The sequence below is a fragment of the Musa acuminata genome, chromosome BXJ2-1, assembly GCF_036884655.1.
Source record: "Musa acuminata AAA Group cultivar baxijiao chromosome BXJ2-1, Cavendish_Baxijiao_AAA, whole genome shotgun sequence".
NCBI classification, from domain to species: domain Eukaryota; kingdom Viridiplantae; phylum Streptophyta; class Magnoliopsida; order Zingiberales; family Musaceae; genus Musa; species Musa acuminata.
This window is the reverse complement of record NC_088338.1, coordinates 8429156-8451084: the sequence shown is the minus strand read 5'-3', so window position 1 is coordinate 8451084 and position 21929 is coordinate 8429156. Positions and strand designations below refer to the sequence as shown.

The 21929-nt window shown below is 34.7% G+C and overlaps 2 protein-coding genes across 2 annotated transcripts; both read right to left on the bottom strand.

Annotated features, from left to right (window-relative positions):
- Positions 1-859: 859 nt before the first annotated feature.
- On the bottom strand, positions 860-8333 carry LOC135598775 (methylcrotonoyl-CoA carboxylase beta chain, mitochondrial-like). Its single transcript, XM_065093079.1, has 10 exons — positions 8084-8333; positions 7878-7997; positions 6524-6958; positions 6293-6383; positions 4853-5088; positions 4592-4756; positions 3841-3915; positions 2235-2366; positions 1442-1498; positions 860-1172 (listed from the first exon to the last, which is right to left on the bottom strand). The coding sequence occupies exons 1-10, from the start codon at positions 8261-8263 to the stop codon at positions 969-971; spliced, it is 1695 nt and encodes a 564-aa protein (XP_064949151.1). The 5' UTR covers positions 8264-8333; the 3' UTR covers positions 860-968.
- A 3590-nt stretch (positions 8334-11923) lies between these two features.
- LOC103991736 (phosphatidylinositol 4-phosphate 5-kinase 1) lies at positions 11924-13978 on the bottom strand. The gene is made up of 3 exons (XM_009411278.3): positions 13258-13978; positions 12384-12612; positions 11924-12299 (listed from the first exon to the last, which is right to left on the bottom strand). The coding sequence occupies exons 1-3, from the start codon at positions 13917-13919 to the stop codon at positions 12135-12137; spliced, it is 1056 nt and encodes a 351-aa protein (XP_009409553.2). The 5' UTR covers positions 13920-13978; the 3' UTR covers positions 11924-12134.
- Between the last annotated feature and the right edge of the window lie 7951 nt (positions 13979-21929).

The following is a 21929-nucleotide window of genomic DNA, read 5'->3' as shown; positions in this document are numbered from 1 at the left end:
GAATTGGGGACAGTGAGGTGGCAGGATCTTCAAAGAGTGCCGAGAAAAGCGCTCCACAGAGAGAGAGAGGAAACCAGGAATAATTTATGCAGGAGAAAGAGGGAAAAAGGAGAAGCACCGCTATTAGTTTGATGTAATCAAAAGGTCTAAATCTGAATAAAGTCCCCATGTTGGTTATGTTGTCACCACTGCAGTAATGAACTCTCCCTCCCTCCCTTCTTATCCAAAAGTACGAACACCAAACGTGGACTATATATATATATATATATATATATATATATATATATGAGATAAAATTTTGAAAACAAATTGTAACTTTAATATTTTCCTGCAAAGCTTCTATTTAAAAAATATCTAAAAAATATTTTTTGATGAGCTATTTTACCGATTTAATTCTGGACAGCTAAGCCTAAAGTGTTTCTACTCAAAACAGTCGGTTTGGACTATCGGTTTAGTAAAGCTTTGTTGACCGATTCGAATTGAAATGGTTCATGTCTCTACTCAAAAAAGTGTTTCTACTCAAACCCTACAAAATGATTGTTGCATTATACAGTGTTTCTGTCTTAATGCTGGTTTTGATATCGAAGATGCAAAAAACATTTCTCTTTTATCACTTTTCATTTCTTTCTTATTTATTTTCTCCTTTTTCTCATACGTGAGTTGTTCTTCTTCTTTGTCTTCTCCTGTGTTTTTTCATTTCTTCTTGAATCGAGAATATAAAAATAATCTTGTAACATATACTGTTATCTTTGTTACTACTCGATCATTTAATAGTAGTTATTTAGACAAGATAAGATACATATATATTATGCATTCATAAATATCATGGTATTTAAATCAACGCAGATGTTTCCAATCATAAACAAGTCTGGGAGGAATTTATTTATATGTTCTTTTTTCTGCATACATACCAATGAACATCAGATAGATCGTAATGGTGGTGTGCATTGGTCAGTTATATTGTATGATCACATTCTAAAGACACCGTATTTGGTGTCCTCGGGATGGGGCTTAATGGAGGCAGAGAGACAGAGGCCGATGACCTTTCTGGTGTCAGATGGGTGTATGATACCATCATCCCAAAGCCTTGCAGTAGAGAAATAAGGGCTGGCTTCTCTGTCGTAGCCTTCCACAACCTTGCTTTTAAATTTATCCTCTTCCTCCTTGCTCCACTGCATTTGATCAAAAAACAAGGTGATTGATGTTGCAGTCGAAGAAAAGTTAGATGAGAATGGTGTGTGGTTCCTGGATTCATAGCATTGCATCAACTAAAATTTTCACCAAACTAAAAGTTCCTGACCTTTATTTCGTATGTGTGCTGCCTTATTTGGAGCAGAATATCATAGCAATTTGGAAATTGTGATATCGAGAAAGAGAAATTACGGCAAAATGATGCAATTGATTCTTTATGATATTGCGACTACTACGAACCGACAATTACCTCAATTCCTTGTCGTTTCTTGTTGCTCCTCTCAATTTGGGCGAGGACACCAGCAGCCTGGGAAGATAAAGACCAATCAAAACCACGAAGAAGTATGAAGACCAAAACCCAAAGGAGCCTTGATACTGCCACTAACAAACTAGACTAAAGCATCAAATGAGAAACATATCTAATTGTCAAAGATTCATCTGGACAAGAACCAGTGTGACTTGCTCAAGAAGGCATAAGTTTGTTCATGTTTAAGTTCTTTTTTCTGAAGAAAGTTTGTTTGTGTTCAAGTTAGTTCGAATCTTAAATACTAGAAAGACTTCATTGAGGAAAAACATCAACAAATTTGTTCTCTCTGACATCATATTTCAGGAAGGATCAGGCAAAGACTAAAGCTCAGTGTTGCAACTCAAGGAAACAACATAACTGGTTAATTAAGTTTGCAAAAGGAAAGAAAGATTGATCCATTAAAATTTCTTTGAGAATTAGTTGGTTCTTTAACTATTTCTACCAAGTTATACATCATCATCTAATTTATTCCATTTTTTATAGTTATGATCCAGTAAAACATTTGATCCTGTGCACTGGTCAATAAATATCAGTATTTACATTTTCTGCCACTAAATGGCAAGAACTAAGAAGAAAATGAACCACAGCTGTAACATTGAATATTAGCAGCAGAGATTCGTTTTCTGCCATCTATATGTTGCACCTAACAAGCAACTGGAAAAGAAGACATTTTTACAGATTTGTGACCTATTTGATTGAGAGAGACTTCACTACAGTATAAGAAATGAGGTGTTACCTGATTGCCACCCATCACAGATATCTTGGCAGTAGGCCACATAAACAAGAAATTAGGACTATATGCACGTCCACACATTCCATAATTCCCAGCACCAAAACTTCCACCAACAATTATTGTTATTTTAGGAACCTGCAGCAAGTTCCCACAAGATAAATTATTTTTCAGAAGCTATCATCACTGTAAGACACAGATTGGAAGTGTAATAAAAATGAAGCTCTGAAGTAGTGCATTACATGAAAAGCAAAGCCACAATATCACCAAAGGTCAAAAAAAGAATTTTAGAGTAGTCAGGTTTTATTTTAATACTCATATTTGCTTATCTATTAGCGTATGGTGCAATTTTCTTCACATTCTCAATGGATAAAGCCAAAAAGCACGAAACATGAATACAAATCGCTCAAACATTTTGTCACATAGCCAAGCTATAACTCATATCTTTCATGCAAGTATTGATTGGTTACAAGACGATGGTACTCTACTTCGCTAGGTTGAATAGTGGAGACATGTCATGACCTTGCCCAATAGGACCTATAAATTAATGAACCTGAACTGAACTATTGGTCCAAAATGATTAAACCCAAGTTAATTTATAAACCAATTCAGATTTCCTTTCACCTATGACGTAGGTTTGAACTAAAGTGTCATAATTGATTCCACTCAATGCTTCATGTTTTCATCAAGATCTAACATTACTCAAAATCAACCACTAGCATGGTGCCTTTGGTTCCATCCACGCACGAGAGTCCTTTCCTACTTAGACCCCTCACAATATAGGTCCACTTTGAGACCGTTTGCCAAAACTCACTCTAATAGGAGAGAAAGGAGGAAGGGATAACGTAGTGGGCAGGTAGCAACAAAGCATAGTGGCAAGGATGGTGAAGGGATGGTGGTGAGGTAATGGGGAAGAGAAGAGATGAGGGAAGAGTGATATCTCATCAAGAGAAAGAGAGAAAGAAAGGAATTTGGAAGGCAAAAAGAAAAAAGAAAGGGGACAACTATCATCAAAAGCTATAGAGAAAATAAATAATGAGATATCGGTACCGGGTGGTAGGCTTATCGCCCGGTACTCCTAGTTTTAATCATTAACACTGGAGGGTAGAGTCTGGTTTTGTAGAACTACTGAACGGTAACCCTTGTTTTGGATCAAATTACCCTTGTATTGGTCGGAATGACAAATACCGATTAATCCAGACTGGTCCGACTTGTTTCCAAATCGTTGATCTTAAACATTTCTACCTTCATCATCTTTGAGAAGTAGAACTTATCTAGAGAGCAATCCAGCAATGACATGGTAACACGATGACAGCTTTTACATGCAAATAAGAGATATCACAATAAACAGGACTAACAAACCACAATCATTCATTTTATTGTTATGCTAATGAGTAAGATAAGGAAAAATTGCAATATACTTATGAGTAGTAGTAATTGGCAGAATATTGAGTATATGCAAGGTCTGGTAAAATTAAATCAATCAACCACTTGAAAATTGAGTAAAATCATCTGTATTATTCAGCAAAGACTGTTGTATTTACATCTCAATTCCATGATGGAAATATATGCAGACAAGTCTAACACAAAATAAAAAGGGAAAAAGCATGACCTTTGAACAGGAAACTGCCATGACCATTTTCGCTCCAGCTTTAGCAATACCACTTGCCTCAGACTTAGACCCAACCTATACACCCAAACAAAATTAAATATAAATCCTTAAAAATCACAAGTCACACTTTTTGGTGATTTATTTATAAAAGAGTTACCATGACAAGATTAACAACAGACCTATAACATGCCTGTAAAATGATATTGGCATGAATATCCAGCATGATATTATATAAAGTTGCAGGATATAAAACAAACAAAATTGAATGACAAAGAATTACTCATGCTGCTTTGTTGAACATTTACTTTTGAATGTTGTGCATGCTAAATACATCATCTTCAGTAAAAGTGGGAATTTGCATGTGGAATTGTGGATATGTGCAGCACAACACAACATAAATGACACAGCACGTAAAATGTGGATTGCTGAAACAAGGCCAGCCAAGAGCCAGCAAGCAGCATGACAATCCTTGGTAATTTAAGGAATTGAAAATGTCATGCTGATGTTATTTCTTTTGGATGACAATCCCAGAAAAGATTTAATTTCCAAAAGAGAGAGACAGGGTTTCATTTGAGAAGCATCAATTATGGCTTCAACCTATTAACAATGATTACAAGCACCTAAAATATAAGTTGGATGCATATTACAAATTTCACAGCCAACAAATTTACTGCATTAACATTCAGATGTGCAATCTGGAATATACTGATGTATAGGCATTTTACAATGACAAGGAAGATAGAAAGTGTACCATAAATCCAGTGATATTCTGAAGAAATATTAAAGGAATATTACGTTGTGCACACAACTCGATAAAGTGAGATCCTTTCAAAGCAGATTCAGTAAACAATATGCCGTTATTTCCAATTATCCCAACTGACTGCCCATAGATCCTTGCAAAACCTGTCACAAGTGTCTATACATAAACCTAGTCAATATCCTTGCATTTGCAGCATTAATAAAGAGAAACACAGAATGCAGAAGAATCTTCAAGTAGTCTAAGAGCTCTTACCGTGCCATAGTACTTCTTGAATTCATCAAATTCACTGCCATCTACAATACGAGCAATAATGGATCGAATATCAAAAGGCTGCTTCTGATCGACAGGTGCAATCGATGTAAGTTCCTTCTCATCATATAATGGATCCTCATAAGAAGAAGAATTACTTGGTGGACTATTTTCCCCTCTCCCAGCCATATATAAGTTCTTAACAATATTTCTCCCAATTGTCAGGCCATGAATCTCATCTATAACACATTGCAAGTACAAAGATTATCAGGACCGTGATAGAAATGATATTGTCCTCTTTTTAATTGCGGAGTAAAAGAAAATATTCAAAGCAAAGAACAAAATCTTAAAAAATATAGAATCCATAATAGGTGCAAATAAGAACAAAATTTTGTTCATCTAAGTTGGAATGTTAAGTGATGAACAGTAGAAACAAAAGGTGGAATATCGTGACACACTTAAAATAACATCGAACAAAAAAACAATCAAGCAAATTAACAACCATTTCAAAACCTATTTAGCCAAGGCACCAAGCAACATATACTGCTGGAGGAATTTGTGCTAGCAGAAAGTTCTATCTAAATCAGATATTGAATCTGAAATATATCAAGAAAAAAAAGCAAGCATGGTTTTAATTATTTATTATGGTAAGCAAACTAATGTGAACAAAAATGTGAAATCAACAAATGTCATGAAAGAGAAAACAAGCAAGCTTTAAGCAAATGAAGCAAGAGATTCACAGCAAATGGATAGAAAATCCATTGTCACTTTATGTTTGACATGCAGTAATGTGGCCTAGAACTGTTTTGACAAGCGATATGCAACCACAAAGTTGTATTTCTATTGTCCATAATGATTAATTAGATGTATTTATGACAATGTAACCTAACTGGACAACGAAAAGTGCAGTAATTAGGATCACTTATTTTCCTCTTATAGCTGCACACAAAACAAATTGAGAAGCCATAGATCTGAACACAATTTTGACCTGAGAAGCTAATAGAAAGAGTATCCTAATACAAAGATTATCACAAATCCAGGCCATGGGGAAAGTCAACGTGTGCAAATTTTCTTGTACAAGCAGAAAAACTATTTTGATAATTCAAACCATTATCACTAGGATGCAAAGGAAAAAACTTACCATGGTGCCTAGGTCCACCCTCAACAAATTGGAGGTCAAGTATGTTTTAGTGAAAACTTTCTAAAAGGCCAGCCTTAGTATATTAAGTCATGGTAAAATAGTTTTTGTTTTCAACTAAGCTAAAATGTAAGAGGTTTTAATACAGATATTGGTACCCATACAGATATAATTCATGATGCATGAATAATACCATAAATTGCATCATGAGGGACGTATTACTCTTGAGCATATGTGCAATATGATGAGAAAAACATGCTATTGAGGTAGATCAGGGTGTTAAGATTGATCAAAGCGAAAAGTACCTGTTGCAAAATGATCAGATACTCCTGATATCTTACAGTGCATGGAGGCACCTCCCAAATCCTCAGCAGATACCTCTTCTCCTGTAGCAGCCTATGAAAATGCGTTCTTCAGAATCAACCTAGATTTTAGAAATATGTACTTCAAATTCTTATCAATGTAATTACTTTTTACTAAAATGAAGATAAGACACACTGGAAACATACAAAACCAAAGCCCAAACCAATACTTACCTTAACAAGGGGAGGGCCAGCTAAAAATATTGTTCCATTGCCTTTCACAATCACACTTTCATCAGCCATTGCAGGTATATAAGCTCCACCAGCTGTACAAGAACCTAAAACCAGAGCAATCTGGGGTATACCCTCAGCTGACATTTTTGCTTGGTTATAGAATATCCTACCAAAATTGTCTCGGTCAGGAAAAACATCAGCTTGCCTTGGAAGGTTAGCACCTCCACTGTCAACAAGGTATATGCATGGCAACTTGCATTCAGCTGCAATTTCTTGTGCCCTAAGATGCTTCTTAACAGTGATTGGGTAATATGTCCCACCCTTTACAGTGGGGTCATTGGCCACAAACATGCACAGCCGCCCATGTACAGGTCCTATTCCAGTAATGATTCCCCCAGATGGTAATGACTCTTCGTACAGGTCAAAGCCTGCAAGCTTCAGGGTTATACAGAAAAATAAGAATGTAGAAACCAGGGCAATCACATCTAAAAGAGGTATACATAACTCATCAGTTGGTAGTAAGTAACTGAGTATGATAAATGATATATATACTCTTTTTCAAGGGAAAGAAAGAAATCACATGAATCAAATAAGAAAGAATAACATAGAGAACAAAATATCTAAATCATTGTGTATAAGTAGAAAGTGTCGGGTCACTCATTCTGCTTCATGTACTGTTCGGTGCTTAAGAATGTCTTGATTTCATATCCAGATTGGCATTCCAGGAGCTTTTGTGCTCTTGGTGGAATTCTGTTGTCACCCTCAAGACCAATTTCCTACAATCTCCCCGTTTTGCATGCTTCATAGTTTCTTTACACTCAAGAGTTGGCTGTTAGTGTGTAAGTGAGATAATTCCAGTAAAAGTATCCTTTACATAAAAAAAATGAACTCATGTGCTCCATACGACAACAGCAAAAGATACTGCTTCTTTTATCCTTCTGCTTCTTTTATCCTTTTATTTCTGTTCATAATCTCCTGCTCCAACTGATATGATTTCACATTTTCAACTCCCACTTATATATGCAGAGTGGTATATGAGTATATCTTGAATGATAAATCGATGCAAGGTCAAAGAATGCATCTATCATCGGGTTAATGACGATTTGATTATCTCATGAATGATAGCTTACCATCCTACCCCTTTTCTTAATATGATAATTGAAATTATAACAATCTTAATTGGAGAATAACCGTACCATCCCAAAAAGTGAATATTTTTTAGATGAGATTCGCAACTTCACCTACTCTCAGAAACAAATTCCACAAGAACGAAACAAAATGATGATCTGTTTATACTGAAATGATACCGAATTCCAACAAAACTAATATTTTGGTTTCAGGAAAGGGCACCTACCTGAGATAGCTCAAGAAACGACGACCCAGGATCGATCATCCGGTCGATCCGCTCCCTGGGAAGAAGCTTGTTGCGGCTCCTGTTCCTCTCCACGGCTCGGGGGCCTCCGCCGCCGAGAACCTGGACGAGACAAACAAAGAACCATTAGGAGCCACATAATCGCCGGATTCCATGGATCTGTCGAGGGAGAGGAACGCGAGAGGGACCTGGAGGATGTTGGATTGGAGTTGCGAGATAACGTCCTGTACGGCGGCGGAATTACAGGCAAAAGCGTCGGAGCTCCGGTCGATGCCGTCAGGAAGGACGGCGGAGCAGAAGGGCATCGCCACCTGGTGGTGGCGCCGTTGGAGTTGCCTCCACGATCGCCTCGCAAGAACCCTCAGCATTTCTCCCCTCGTCACAAGAAAATGGAACTCTAGCAGGATAAGCGGCAAGGGAGGCCCCCTTCCAAGCTCAATGTTTGTACGGGTAATATAAACTATTATTATTATTATTATTATTATTATTATTATTATTATTAATGTTGGCATATTAAAATAAACCAACTGGTATTAAAATACGTATGGATAAGAACGTGTGATTTGGCTGCTCAGTGGGCATAAGATTACGTGCCGTACTTTTCAGCTTCGAAAAAATTATTCGACTCGTTTCTTGATTACCCACCGGCCTACCCACCTCATAACTAGTGCAAGGTTAAGTGGCCCTACCTTTAGCCCGCGGTTATGGTCTGTATGTTCTTTGACCAATAAATGGCTCACTCAAATTTATCGTTTTAAAATATTTAAATCGCTATATTTTATTTTCCATCTTTCTTTATTGCCTCTCTCCTCTCTGTTATAATGACTTGTCACGAATCGTATTCCTTGGGCTGGGCTGGGCTGAGTTGGGTTGGACTGTTGATGAGAACAGTGTAAGGTTTATTTGGTTAGTTAATTATTATTTACTCATGTAGTTAAACCTTTTTATATCCTATCCTTAGACTTAAAAAAATTATATTAGAATCTCTATAGTTATAAAAGAGAAATATTTGGATCTATTTTAAAAAAAATTCATCAACGAAAATATGAAAATAATGGGTAAAAAAATAATTTTAATATTTTCAATTGGTGGTGGTGGCAGATGACGTCGTGTTGAGAGCCGTGGGTGAGTATTATAAATGTGTTACATTTGTGTTGATGTCGATGCAATTGCTGAGCGACTCTTTCATTGCTTTGTATCTACGTCGACGTCAATGTAGTTGTTAAGCGATGAAAGAGTTGCTCATTGCATCAGCATTAACACAATTGTCGAGTGGTGAAAGGGTCGCTCGACATCTGCATCGATGTTGACACAAATGTAGAGCAACGCTGCTTTGCATCTGCATCGACGTTGACATAGTTACCGAGTGACGAAATGACCACCCAACATTTATATCAATAGTAGTTTCACCACTTAACAATTGCTCAACGTTGATGAGCGACTCTCACCTCCCTTCGCTATTTTTTTTATCTATAATAGTCATTCATAGCTCATAATGGCACCATCGTCTGTCACCACCGATATTGTTTACCACCATTAATAAGAACGATTGAAATTATCTTTTTGTCTATTGTTTTTATGTTTCCGTTGATAAAAACTAATGACGTTAGGATAAATAAACCTATATATTTTATTTTCATAACTATAAGGAGTTCAATATAAATTTTTTAAGTCTAATAACCTACGAGGGATAATCTAACATACAATTAGCCGTCCATCATTCAATCATTTTTATGCTAACTCCTCAAGCTAATCACCTCAGGTTAAATCATCTAACTAATCCAAATTTACTTGTCCCCTTTTCAAGGGTTGTGTCACAATAAACTTTGGATTTGGTTCGCTTTAGTAATACAATTAAAAATAAGATTGTATTAAATAATAAAATAGGAAAGAAAATACGTATATTTAATATATTAAGAAAAACGACAGGTTATTGAACAGCTGGTGCTTAGGGGCGATCACAGAGGTGAATCTGTCTGCTTAGATCTTTCCTGAATTGGATTAGAAGATATCCAAACACAAGGTATGTGAATAATGCAACGCATTGACATTGGATTAGATAGACTCGGGTATATGTCACATTAGGAATGACAGCGAATAGAACTCTTGTAATCGGAATCCCACTTGTGAAAACACATAAGCAAATTACAATTTCTTTTTTGGAAAGCAGTAAATAATGAATGCCGATTCTGACACAGGATTTAAAAGAAAATTTACTCAGTTAAGCTATCAAAATAAAGTAAAGTATTATCATCATATCTTGCCAATTGCCTCGTGATATCTTCGTATCGTTAGAGAAATTTTATCTATTTCTGCTCTTAAATCCTTTAACTATTTTACTAACTTAAACATAAAAAAAATCTTAATTTGTTGGACATGTCTTCGATAAAGAGCTTATAATAATCTCAATCCACAACTGAAGATATTCAATGACTGATGACAGATCTGTCTGTGCCCCTTTTGATGTCTTCTTTGGGAGATGCAGATTACATATAGGCTTATCTTAGGCTTCCAAGTGTGCCAAATAGTTCTTCTCCAAAACAGTGATAAGCAAGTGAGATTGGCAACTTTGTGAAGTAAACTGTTCTGCAACCTCACCGTAACAAAGGTTTGTCACTTCCTCACAACCTTGCAAGTATGTGAGGACTCGTGAGAGAGGCCTTTGGATATGTATACCAACAAGTCTTTGATTGTGATGAGTTGATGATGTACGAAGAAGAGTCATGGACGAAACCCATGAAGGGACTTCTGTATTCATCATACAACTTGAATCAAACACTTGTCATCTTGCAAGAACAATCATAACAAAATCCAAATGGTTTCAGGTTCCTTCACGCCAAGAAATTGTCATATAAATATATATTCCCCCACACCTCATAAGATTCATCCTTGTCAGGAGAACAATCAAAGGATGATGCAAGTCTTGACCATCTCATTTAATCAGGTAATTATTTATAAAAAATACTTGCAGTGTGGTTCTCCGGACGATCATCTTTATGTAAGATAGTTGATAGATGCATTTTTCTGAAATTTTCCTGCTAAATATTTTTACCAAGCAGCTGAGAATGAACAAATATCAGTGTCTCAATCTACTTGTAAGAGTATATGGTCATCAAGTCCCCGGTCTAATTAATGGACTATAATACAAGCAATCAACAGTGTTCATATCAGATGACAGCCACTGAAACCAATTCTACTGGATGCACTTGCCACACAAGAATTAGCACTGCTGGATGCAACACCTATAACCATAGCATGCAACAAAGATGAGAAGTAGAGTTGGTGGACTCATCATCCATTCTAATCTTTCATGAGACCAACAGACAGTCAAGTTGGACTTGGAGACATGCGATGAACTTTTGAACTGGAGAACAAAAGTTTACAATATAATGAAGTGTTCAAAGTCTCACATCAACAGAGATTAGTCAAACAAATGCTATGATAAAGCCGGTAAAGGGAACAAGCTGATATCCTTCTGACATTCAATTCTTTCTTTTTTTCACATTAGCAGATTCTGACAACATATCCATCATATTGTATTGAAATCTTGACAGCATCTAAGGCAACCAACTAGGTCAAAGGGCTTGCATAAGATATTATGTGGCTACTCCACCATTCTCTGCATCTTTCATCACATGTTCAGTAGATTGCAGGTGGGAGTGGGTGGGCCTAATTGACAGTAGCATGTTACTCTATTCTGTTCCAGATCCAAGTTATAAAGCAGTGTGGATTCAAGCAAGGTTGGGTAAAAAAAAGAAGAAGAAGCCTTTAAGCTAGTCCATAGGACTGAGTCAATCAAGAGAAGAGTTAAAACAAGTGAGCATCCAATGAGTTCCGTAACAAAGTTGCTCTTTCCCATGTGCAGATCCAAACACAGTGACAGCCAAGGATCACAGCACATGGTACCATTATCCTCCACCACACTTGGTTTGTGATTGTTACAGCAGAAGGGGTTTCTTTTAATCCTTCCTTTTCTTTTTGCTGGATGCAGCAGAAGATGTTGAGAACATGGAGAGCAGAACCAGCTCTGCGAAAATTATTTTTCTTATCCACATGTTACTGTCATGGGAGTGTTGTGGTACGTAAACAAGTTGCCAAACATTTGCTGTCAGTTTATTGAATCTCTATTCCATTCACATTCCCCAGCTCAGATCAGGCAGGTATTTGCCTACCGATCGATGATGATGCTCTGACGAGTTTATAGTTTATCGGAAAAATGTACAATTGAGAGGTGTAAACTTACACGTATAGATCACAGCATTTCCCGTCCTTCTGGTTCTGGACTGCTCTGATTGCGGCAACTCGGGCAGCTGTGACTGCTTTATTTGCAGCTGAAACAGCCTGTTTAACTTGCTCCTCCACCAGCGGAAGAAGGGTAGCATTCTCTGCTGCCTTCCTTGCAGCCTAAACCAATCAAAACAATTCAATTTTAATGATCTCGGTGCATTGTACACCGGTTGGAAATCCATATAGGTTCAAGATGCATACCTCAAGAACTCGCTCGACAACAGGGTCTGATGCGAGGAGGCTGTTCTTCAGAACGCCACAGTCCCACTCACCAGACCTCCTCTCACCATTTCGGAATGTGTATGTTCCAAAACCCTGTCTCCTTCCTTCATGCCATGAGCCCTCGTAGCAGTGGCCATTAGCAAAGTTGTACACCCCAAAACCATGGATTTTGTCTCCGAAATATTCGCCACTATACCAATCACCATTTCTGCAATGAACCAAGTCTAGATCATTGATATGTGAACAACAAAAAATCGATTTTGACATAACTAAGCAATCAAGAGTAAAGGAACCGAAACAGATTCTGCAAATAATTGCAGATTAATTGTCGATGGCTCTTCAATTATGGTAGCAGGCAAGACCATTTGACAAAATTAGGAATATACTATTGAGGGAGGGTAGGGAATGACCTATCCTCAAAGAAAAGGAATGGCCTATTCCATGAGGAACAGATTAAGCACTTCATATTTATTGATACCGACCAAATATGTCACGACATTATACACATTAAAGACAGCAAATCGCAATAGTCCAAATTGCAACAAGAACAAATCGACAGGCAATTTAATGGAACCATAACAAGTTCTTATGCTGTACCTATGATCGTGATTGGCAAATTCATGTGTCATATACATGGAAAGAGGAAATAGAAAAAGTGAAACAGGTTCAAAGCTCGAGCTGATCAGTAATTTAATTCGAAAAATCCTATCAGAATTCTTTCATCGGCCACAAAAAGAACCAAAAAAACACTCAACCACCACCACATAACCCTATTTGATCAAATTCACAAACACATGGTGACAATTACCAACTAGAGCGTGCAAGAAGGAGAACAGAGCCACTTCTCTCTTACCTGAAGCGATACCGGCCAAGGCCGTGCTTGACCCCGCACTTGAACTCCCCAGAATAGCAGCTGCCTTCGGAGAAGGTCTGGACGCCGCACCCGTGGCTCTGCCCGCCGACCCACTCGCCGGCGTAGCAGTCCCCGTCGTAGAACCTGTACGCCCCGAAACCGTGCCGCATCCCCTGTCGATATTGCCCCCGGTACCGGCTTCCCCTCGCCCAGCTCTCAGTCCCATGCCCGTCGTACTTCCCGTCAACCCAATCCCCCTCATACCGCCCCTTGACGAAGAAGCGGTACACCCCACTCCCGTGACACCTCCCCTTGTGAAGCTCCCCTTCGTACGCGTCCCCATTACCAAAGAACACCACTCCTTCACGCTCAGCCTTGCCACTCTTGATCCCTCTGTTGGAAACTCTTCCAGCAACGTCGTCGCCGATGAACCACCGAACCGGTACGCCCTTCCGTGCCGCTCTGAGCTTAAGGAAGCGTGACCAGACGAGGAGGATGGAGACAAGAGCTAAGCAGGCAGAGGCGAGGAGAAGGCTGTTGGCCGTGGTGAAGGCTCGGTTGAAGTAGAACAAGACGAAAGGGAGGAGAAGAAGGAAGGCGATGGAGGCGAAGAGAGGAGGAGGGAAGGCGCAGTGGAGCAGACGGGAACGGCCACCTCCCATTCTCCCACCCTCCCAGCTTTGCTTCCTCCGCTACGGACTACGGTATGGACTCGATGGGTCAGATGGGGGTATCGGTAGCCAAAGAGGGGTGGGTATATAGGTGCGAGAGTGGATCGGACGGTCGTGAGGAGTTGGTAGAGGCTTACGTAGCGATCAACGCCGTTTGTTGGCCGTGTGATGGGTGCGACGGGAAGTCGCACGTGAGGTGGCGTGCGTACAGACCGAGAGCGAGAGGTGGTGCAGCGTGGGGCCCAAGAAGAGGGTTTGGATCGGATATGGGCGGAGAAATGGCCGTGGGCCCATGGAAGGGGACACGGATCATGGTCGGCGGCAGTTTCGGACGAGATCGGTGACGTTGGTTTTGACAGGTACGTTCCGGCATGTGGTGTCGCGTGTCTGATCGCGGGGTGCGGTCACGCGACTGGCTTACCCGCCCCGTTAAGACGGGCAAGGATCCTCATTATATAGATCCAACACGACTCGCTTACCCGATCCGATAACAAAGTAGGGATCATCGTCAACTAGATCCAATATGGATCTCTTCCTGGACCGGATGTCATCTCCATCAGACTCCTGAGTGTGATAGAACTCTCCCATCACATTCTTTGTGGTTTAGGCCACTAAATCATAAAGAGTGAGAATGGACTTCATTCATCGGGTTGATGAGCATGAGTATGATGAGCATGGCTGTATCTTCATTCATCGGGTTATACCAATTTAATCATCTTTAATGTATTATGTGGTTTCGGTCATGATAGCAGTGTTGATAGTCTTGACAAAAATGATGATGAGAAAGATGTCAACGGACTCACGGTGAGGAAATGTACTCTTATCGATACAACAAATGGATTGAGAATCAAGACCCAATATTCTCCATCTACGTTGGCCATCGATTTCCTCTTTGAAGACATCATCATGAACAATGTCAAAAACTCCATCATCATAGATTAGAAATATTATCCTTTTGCTAACTGTCTCGAAAAGGTATACCTCATTACTATTACTATTGCTAAATAGATCTTTAAAGTTCTTAATTGGACTCATAATCTTGAAATTTATACATCCTCCCTCTCGTCATATAGGATTCTTCTCTAATTAAGATCAAGGATATCAAGTTTAAAAATTTCAGGAGAACCTCTGCCTCGCCAGAAGCTATAAAACTAGTTTACAGCAAGGTTTTTCCATGTGAGAGTGTCGAGCTCAGTGACATCAACTTGAAATATAATGACAACGATGAGTAAGCCAGAAATGCAACATCTACTTGTGTTCATGTCAATGCCAACTCCAATAACAATGTAAAACCGACTCCTACATCTAATTTCTTATTGTTGGGTTATGAGACAAAAATGATAAACTATTTCATACATAGTTCCTCTCACTTTCCTCTTTTGTCTCTCTTTTTTATTCTTTTATGTGTAGGCTTTGTATCAGGAAAAAAAAGAAAAAAAAATGGAATACATACAAGTTGGCATCCCATTTCCTTAAAATGGATATCTCAAGTTAGTTTTATTTTTTTAAATATATAATAAATTTTATTGACATTACAACCTTAATGTATAGTTATTAATATTACAAAGATGTGATTCAACTAAGCCATTGGTCACTAGTTGAAACATTGTGTCAATAAGTCTGACTACATTTTAATGATAATAATATTTTAAAAACTATAAATAATTTAAAATTTTATGTACTAATAATATAAAATATTATAATTAATAAAAAATAAAAAATCTTAAATAAATGAAAATAAAGCATCAATCACATAAAATATGATAAAAATAATATCATCAACTTATATTATAAACATAAACCTTCATGGACATTAAGTAACACATGATAATATATAAAATATTAAAAGATGAGTATGAAATTAATTATTTAAGCACGAATATTGACATGGATATAACTTATATATATGATGATAGTTAGAATAATATTTATTTTATTAACAAAAGTATAATAATAAAAAGAGAAGATAACAAGAAACTAACCTTAGAAAAAATAACGATCGATGCCAAAGGGATAAATAATCCATTACTAACAAGAGAAATAAAAAATATAAAAAATAATAAAAAGAAGAAATAAAAAGAAGAAGTGATAGGTGGGATAGGAGATGAAGAGAATATATTGTGGAGGAAGATGAGGATGTGTAGGCCAAGGTGACAAAAGGAGAATGATCAAATGATAAATATTATATTGTTTCTCATGGTAATATAGTTTAAAATTAATATAAATACCCTTTAAAATAAATAATTAGAATGATTCAAGCTAAGAATATTTAAATAATCTTAATTATAATATAAATGTCAACTAACTTGTTTTGGTTTTTAAGATAACCCATTGAATAAATGAATAACGGGTCGGTTCTAGGTATTTCTAGCTTAACTAATTTTTTCTATGATTCTAACAATTGCCATAAATAGTTGATTAATAACAAAGAATTAATTTTTTTTTGGGAATTGTTCAAATCTTATTATACTGTTAGCATTAGTAGAATTCGTTTATACTAATAAGTATTTAGAAGTCTTAAAATCATCCAATAAAATTTTATATTTTTGAAATTGTACGTTAGACTGTGTTAGATGATATCAATGAAAGAAATTTTTTTGGACGTAATACAATTTAAAAAATATTTCAAAAGTTTTAGTTAATTAAAAAAATCTTTATTATTGATTATGCAAACAAAAGTGATATATTGATAGTGAGAAATGTGACGTGGTATTCCTAGTTGAAGATTATATATTCTTAAAAATTTCTCTAGACAAAGTATCATTTGATTTAAAATATATGATAAATTAATATTTAGATTTATTGAATCATTCAATATTTTAAAAAGAGATCTGTAACTTATACACCTGAACTTGGATTCGAGTCATGATATATTTAATGTTTTCACAATAAAAAATATTCAGATTTTATTTGTATAATTAAACTTATACCATTATTAATTAGAAAGAGATATGTCATACAAGGAATAAAATATTATAGTATGAATTAAGTAATGAAGATTTAATATGATTAATCATTTTTTATGTTGAAGTACAATACATATGTCACTAAGAAAAGGATGAAATATCCAAGTTTTATTTAATAATATAAATGTATATTATAAATGACTAAGATATATAAATATAAACAACTCAAGAAGAAAAAAAACAAAAGTACTGAAGATCTATTTTATTGGAGAATCATTTTTTACGAAAATATTAAATCAAATAAAAAAACTCTTGATTCGGTATTTTTTGAATTTTTGAGTTGTTTTGCCAATAAGAATATCATATAGTACTATAGATGAATTAATTTTGATATTTTATCATGTTGATAAAGTTACATAATTGTTAAATTCACTATGAAAGGAAAAGCAAAAAATAGAAAAAAGAAAAGAAAATTTATCGTGATAAAAGAGAATGAAGGGATTAAAGAAAAGTTAACATAAATATGAATTATATGAAAAAGGATATTAGAAAGATCATTTAAGGATTATTGGTTATAATTTTGACTTTTCATATTTAATATGATCTTACATGATATTAGATAATTAATTTATTATAGATTAAAAAATAATATTATATTGAAGGTGACGAAGGAAAAGTAAAAGAATAAAAAAGACAAAACATAGAATATGTGAAGCGTATTTGATTATCTATTTAATTATCATTAGAGTTTTAAATTTTTTATATTAATTTGTGCTATCCAAATGATCTAGGAAAAGGAGATATAAGAATTATATATTTTTATCGAATACTTATAATAAAAAAATAATTATACGATGATTTCATTATGTTAACTTATAAACGTAACAACATATATGTTTTCAATCAAGTTATATGTGTGCAATTTATAGACCTATATAGCATACACAATTATTTGTTTGTTTATAAAATATTTTATTATTTAAAATATTATAAAATGATATGTACGTTAGTAATCAATAATAAATTATGATTCATATTTACCAAATGAAATTGTACTAAGTTTATAGTAGTATTTATTTTAACATTTCATTTGTTCAAATATATTAAAAAATCTATATTATGAGTTTTAATAGTTATATGATTTCGTTAGAATTAAGATGATAATAAACAATTATTCAAACCTTAAATTCTCTAGAATGTGATCTTCAAACATGATAAATAAAACTTATCAAATTGGACATCAATTCAATCCATTATTCCTTTTATCTATAAGGGTTTAAATTTTAAACTCTCGAGATCGTTTATCTATGTCTACCCAGTGTTCACATTCATATTAATGCAATCAAACCCATAACCTTATTAGCTCAATCCTCCTTTTTTTATATATTGTAAACATATTCAAACTAAATTTTATCCCCGATCTCTAATTATATATCATAAAAAATTTTGAACCACAAACCAAAAACTTAATTAATTAATTATAGTGCTATTCTCTTATTTCATTTCCTTTCGTCTCACATACATAAATATTTAAAACATAATATTATCGTACACGATTTATTTTCAATTTGTATATAGCATAAAAGTTAAAGACTTCTAATTCTATAATTCGAGACACCAACGTTGCTTACAAAGTTTACAAATTATGGAGGCAACACCTTAAGAAGGAAAATATTGTTTTCACATTGAACATAGTCCAAAAATAGGATAGTGTAATGGCAAATCAATCATCGTACATATCATTCTCAACCGTAAGCATATATAAATAACAAGTGATCTTTAACTCGGTCAAAATTGCTTAAAACACGTATACAAGTTATTTACATAGAAAAAAACCTCTTGCATGCCCTCACTATAAATGGTGAGAATACATCGATCAAAGAGAAGACTTGTGATAATCAATTTCTAATTCAGTATTATTGTGATTGGCTTGTTATTCTTCATCTCATGTGGTGTGAGATTAGACATGGTTGTCAATGTTTACGAATGATTATGGAATGACAATAGATGGCAAAACCGATAGCACAAAGGTTGCTTATCATGTTTAGTATAGGTTATTACAATAATCAATAGTTTTTGTCTTCATTCCTAAGAATTTGAACATCTTCATGAACTCGTTTGAGTGGAACAGAGAAGAGACATAAGAAACGTTTTGTATTGGTTATCACGACAACTTCATTTTTATGGTTGTAACAATTATGGATATAATAGGCTTTCAAAACAACATAGAGTAGCATGCATAGTGGAAGGGACAACAATGATAATGATCCCAGAGAGAGTATACCTGCTCAGTCCAATAATCTTCAAAGGGTCTTACAAAGGCATAATAGTGATGCAGGTGGAAGGGCATCTACTGGCATTCACCCATCTTGAAGCTTACACATTAAACTGGCTCAATTGTACATTAATTGATTAATAATATCAGGCGGTGAAAGATTCAATAGACAAGGAACTTCTACATGGCTTTACAACTAATGTCCCAGGACACACAATTGTAGACTCATACCCATGGTACAATAGACTTTTCTTCCTTGCTTTAATCATATAGAATTGTCAGTAATTCGTTCTTATTTTGAATTGCACTAACAATCGCTTTAATACAATTTCATGACGAACTCAACTGTTAGTAGTATTCTTCTATCGACAGTAAGTTTTTTCAAATATATATCTTTAAATCAAGAGACATTACCTTTGATTCCATCAATCTTAGTGCTCCTGAAAATAGCCCCAACACTAATGGCATCCACATCATCGACTTGACCAATATTTAGGTTGCCAACTTGGTCATCGACATTGATGATGACTGTATCTCCATCAGCTCGAGTTGTACCAATTTGACCATCTTTAATATGTTATGTGGTCCTGGCCACAACATTAACATCGATGGTCCCAATAAAAATGGTGATGAGAAAAATGTCATTAGGTTGACGGTGAGGAAATGCACTCTTATCGGTACAACAATGAATTGAGGATCAAGACATAGCAATCTTCTTCATCTACATTGAAGTCCACCAATTTCCTCTTCGAAGACATCATCATGAACAATGTCAGTAACCCCATCATCATAGATTAGAAATATTATCCCTTTGTTAATTATCCTGAAAAAGGTATACTTCATTGCTACTATTTTTGCTAAATATATCATCATAGTTTTTAATTGGACTCATAATCTTGAAATTAGTGTATTCTCTCTCTCTCCATGTAGGATCCTTCTTAACCAAAGATATCAAGTTCAGAAACATAAGAGGGACTTTTGCATCATCAGAAGCTATAAAATTAGTGTGCAAGTGAGGCTATTCCATGGGAGGGTGTAGAGCTCAGCAATATCAGCTTGAAGTACAATGGCGATGACTAGCAAGCTAAAAATGTGACGTCTATTTGTGTTCATATTTATGATAGCTCCAATGGTAATGAGTGAGTGCATTTGATTTCTCATTGTTGGTTGTGAGGAAAGTAATGAGTTATTCTAAGTAAGAGTTCTTTTCCGTTTCCTTTTTCTTCTACCTCCTCTTTGCTTTTTAAGCGTAGACCTTTATCAGGAAAAAATAAAAAATAAATTAGAATACATGCAAATTGACACCTTAAACATGTAAAATCAATATCACAAGTTAGTTTCATATTTTTCTAAAAAATATATAATAAATTTTAGTCACATTATAACTATAAAATATAATTATCAATATTATCGAAAAGTGATCAACTAAACCCTCGATTACATGTTAAAACATTTTGTCAATAAGTCAGACTACATGTTTAATAATGAAATTACTTCAAAACATATAAATAATTCAAAATTTTAGGTAGTAAAAATATAAAATATCATAATTAATAAAATTAATTTTTTAAACAAATAAAAAAACTTTAATCACATAAAATATGATAAAAATAATATCGTCAACTTATATTATAAACATAAACCTTCATATACATTAAGTAACAAATGATAATATATAAAATATTAAATAATAAATATGAAATTTAATTACTTAAGCATGAATATCGATATAGATATAACTTACATATATGATGATGGTTAGAATAAGACTTACTTTAATACCAAAGATATAATAATAAGAAAAGATGATAATGAGAAAATGATCTTAGAAAACACAAAGGCCCATGGCAAGGGGATAGACAATCCATTAGTAAAATTATATATATATATATATATATATATATATATATATATATATATATATATATATATATATATATATATATATATATATATAAGTGATAAAAAGAATAGGTGATAAGTGGGAGAGAAATGAAGAGAAGTTTTTTAATCAACAAAGTCTAAAGAGTCCTACTATATTTGAAAAGCTTTCTACAAATCTTCTATAAACATCCATCTATATACAAGAAATTTTTTATCTTCAAAATATTAAAAGGTTGTTTTCAATTCATCACTACTTCAATCTTTTGAGGGTTAATAGATATATCAATACTAAAACTTACATGAAATATAATTTTATTGAGCCAATAATTGTGCTTTCAATTTGACATACAATTTCTCTTATCTTTGGATTTTTAAAACTATTCTAAGGTTGTGTTAATGCTTCGAAGTAAATCAAGATATCATCAATGAACATGATTATAAATTTATCATGATAAGAATGTAATTCACGAGTCTAAGAGGCATTGTTAAGAATTTGTAATGATTATATCTTATTATGAAAGTAGTTTTCTGTATATCTTTTTCTTTTATCTTCGGTTGATGATATCAAACTTGAAATCAATCTCGAGTATACTTGAGTATTTAATCAATAAGGATATCTATTCAAATACTATTCTTTATGGTCACTTAGTTAAATTACCTATAATCGATGCAACTACATAGATTATCTTTCTTCTTCATAAATAGGATTGGAGCACCTCAAAGTCATATATTCGATCGAATGAAACCCCTATCTAAAAGTTCTTAAACCTTCTTCTTTTAACTCTTTCAGCCTCAATTAGTATAATTCTATAAAGAGATTTAGAAACAAGTGATTGTATTGTAGGATCAAAGAAACCTTTTAGATTAATAAATTATATTTCATGAGTTAGGAATTCAAAAGCTAATGTCCTTCCAATTTCAACTCCACGTATATTA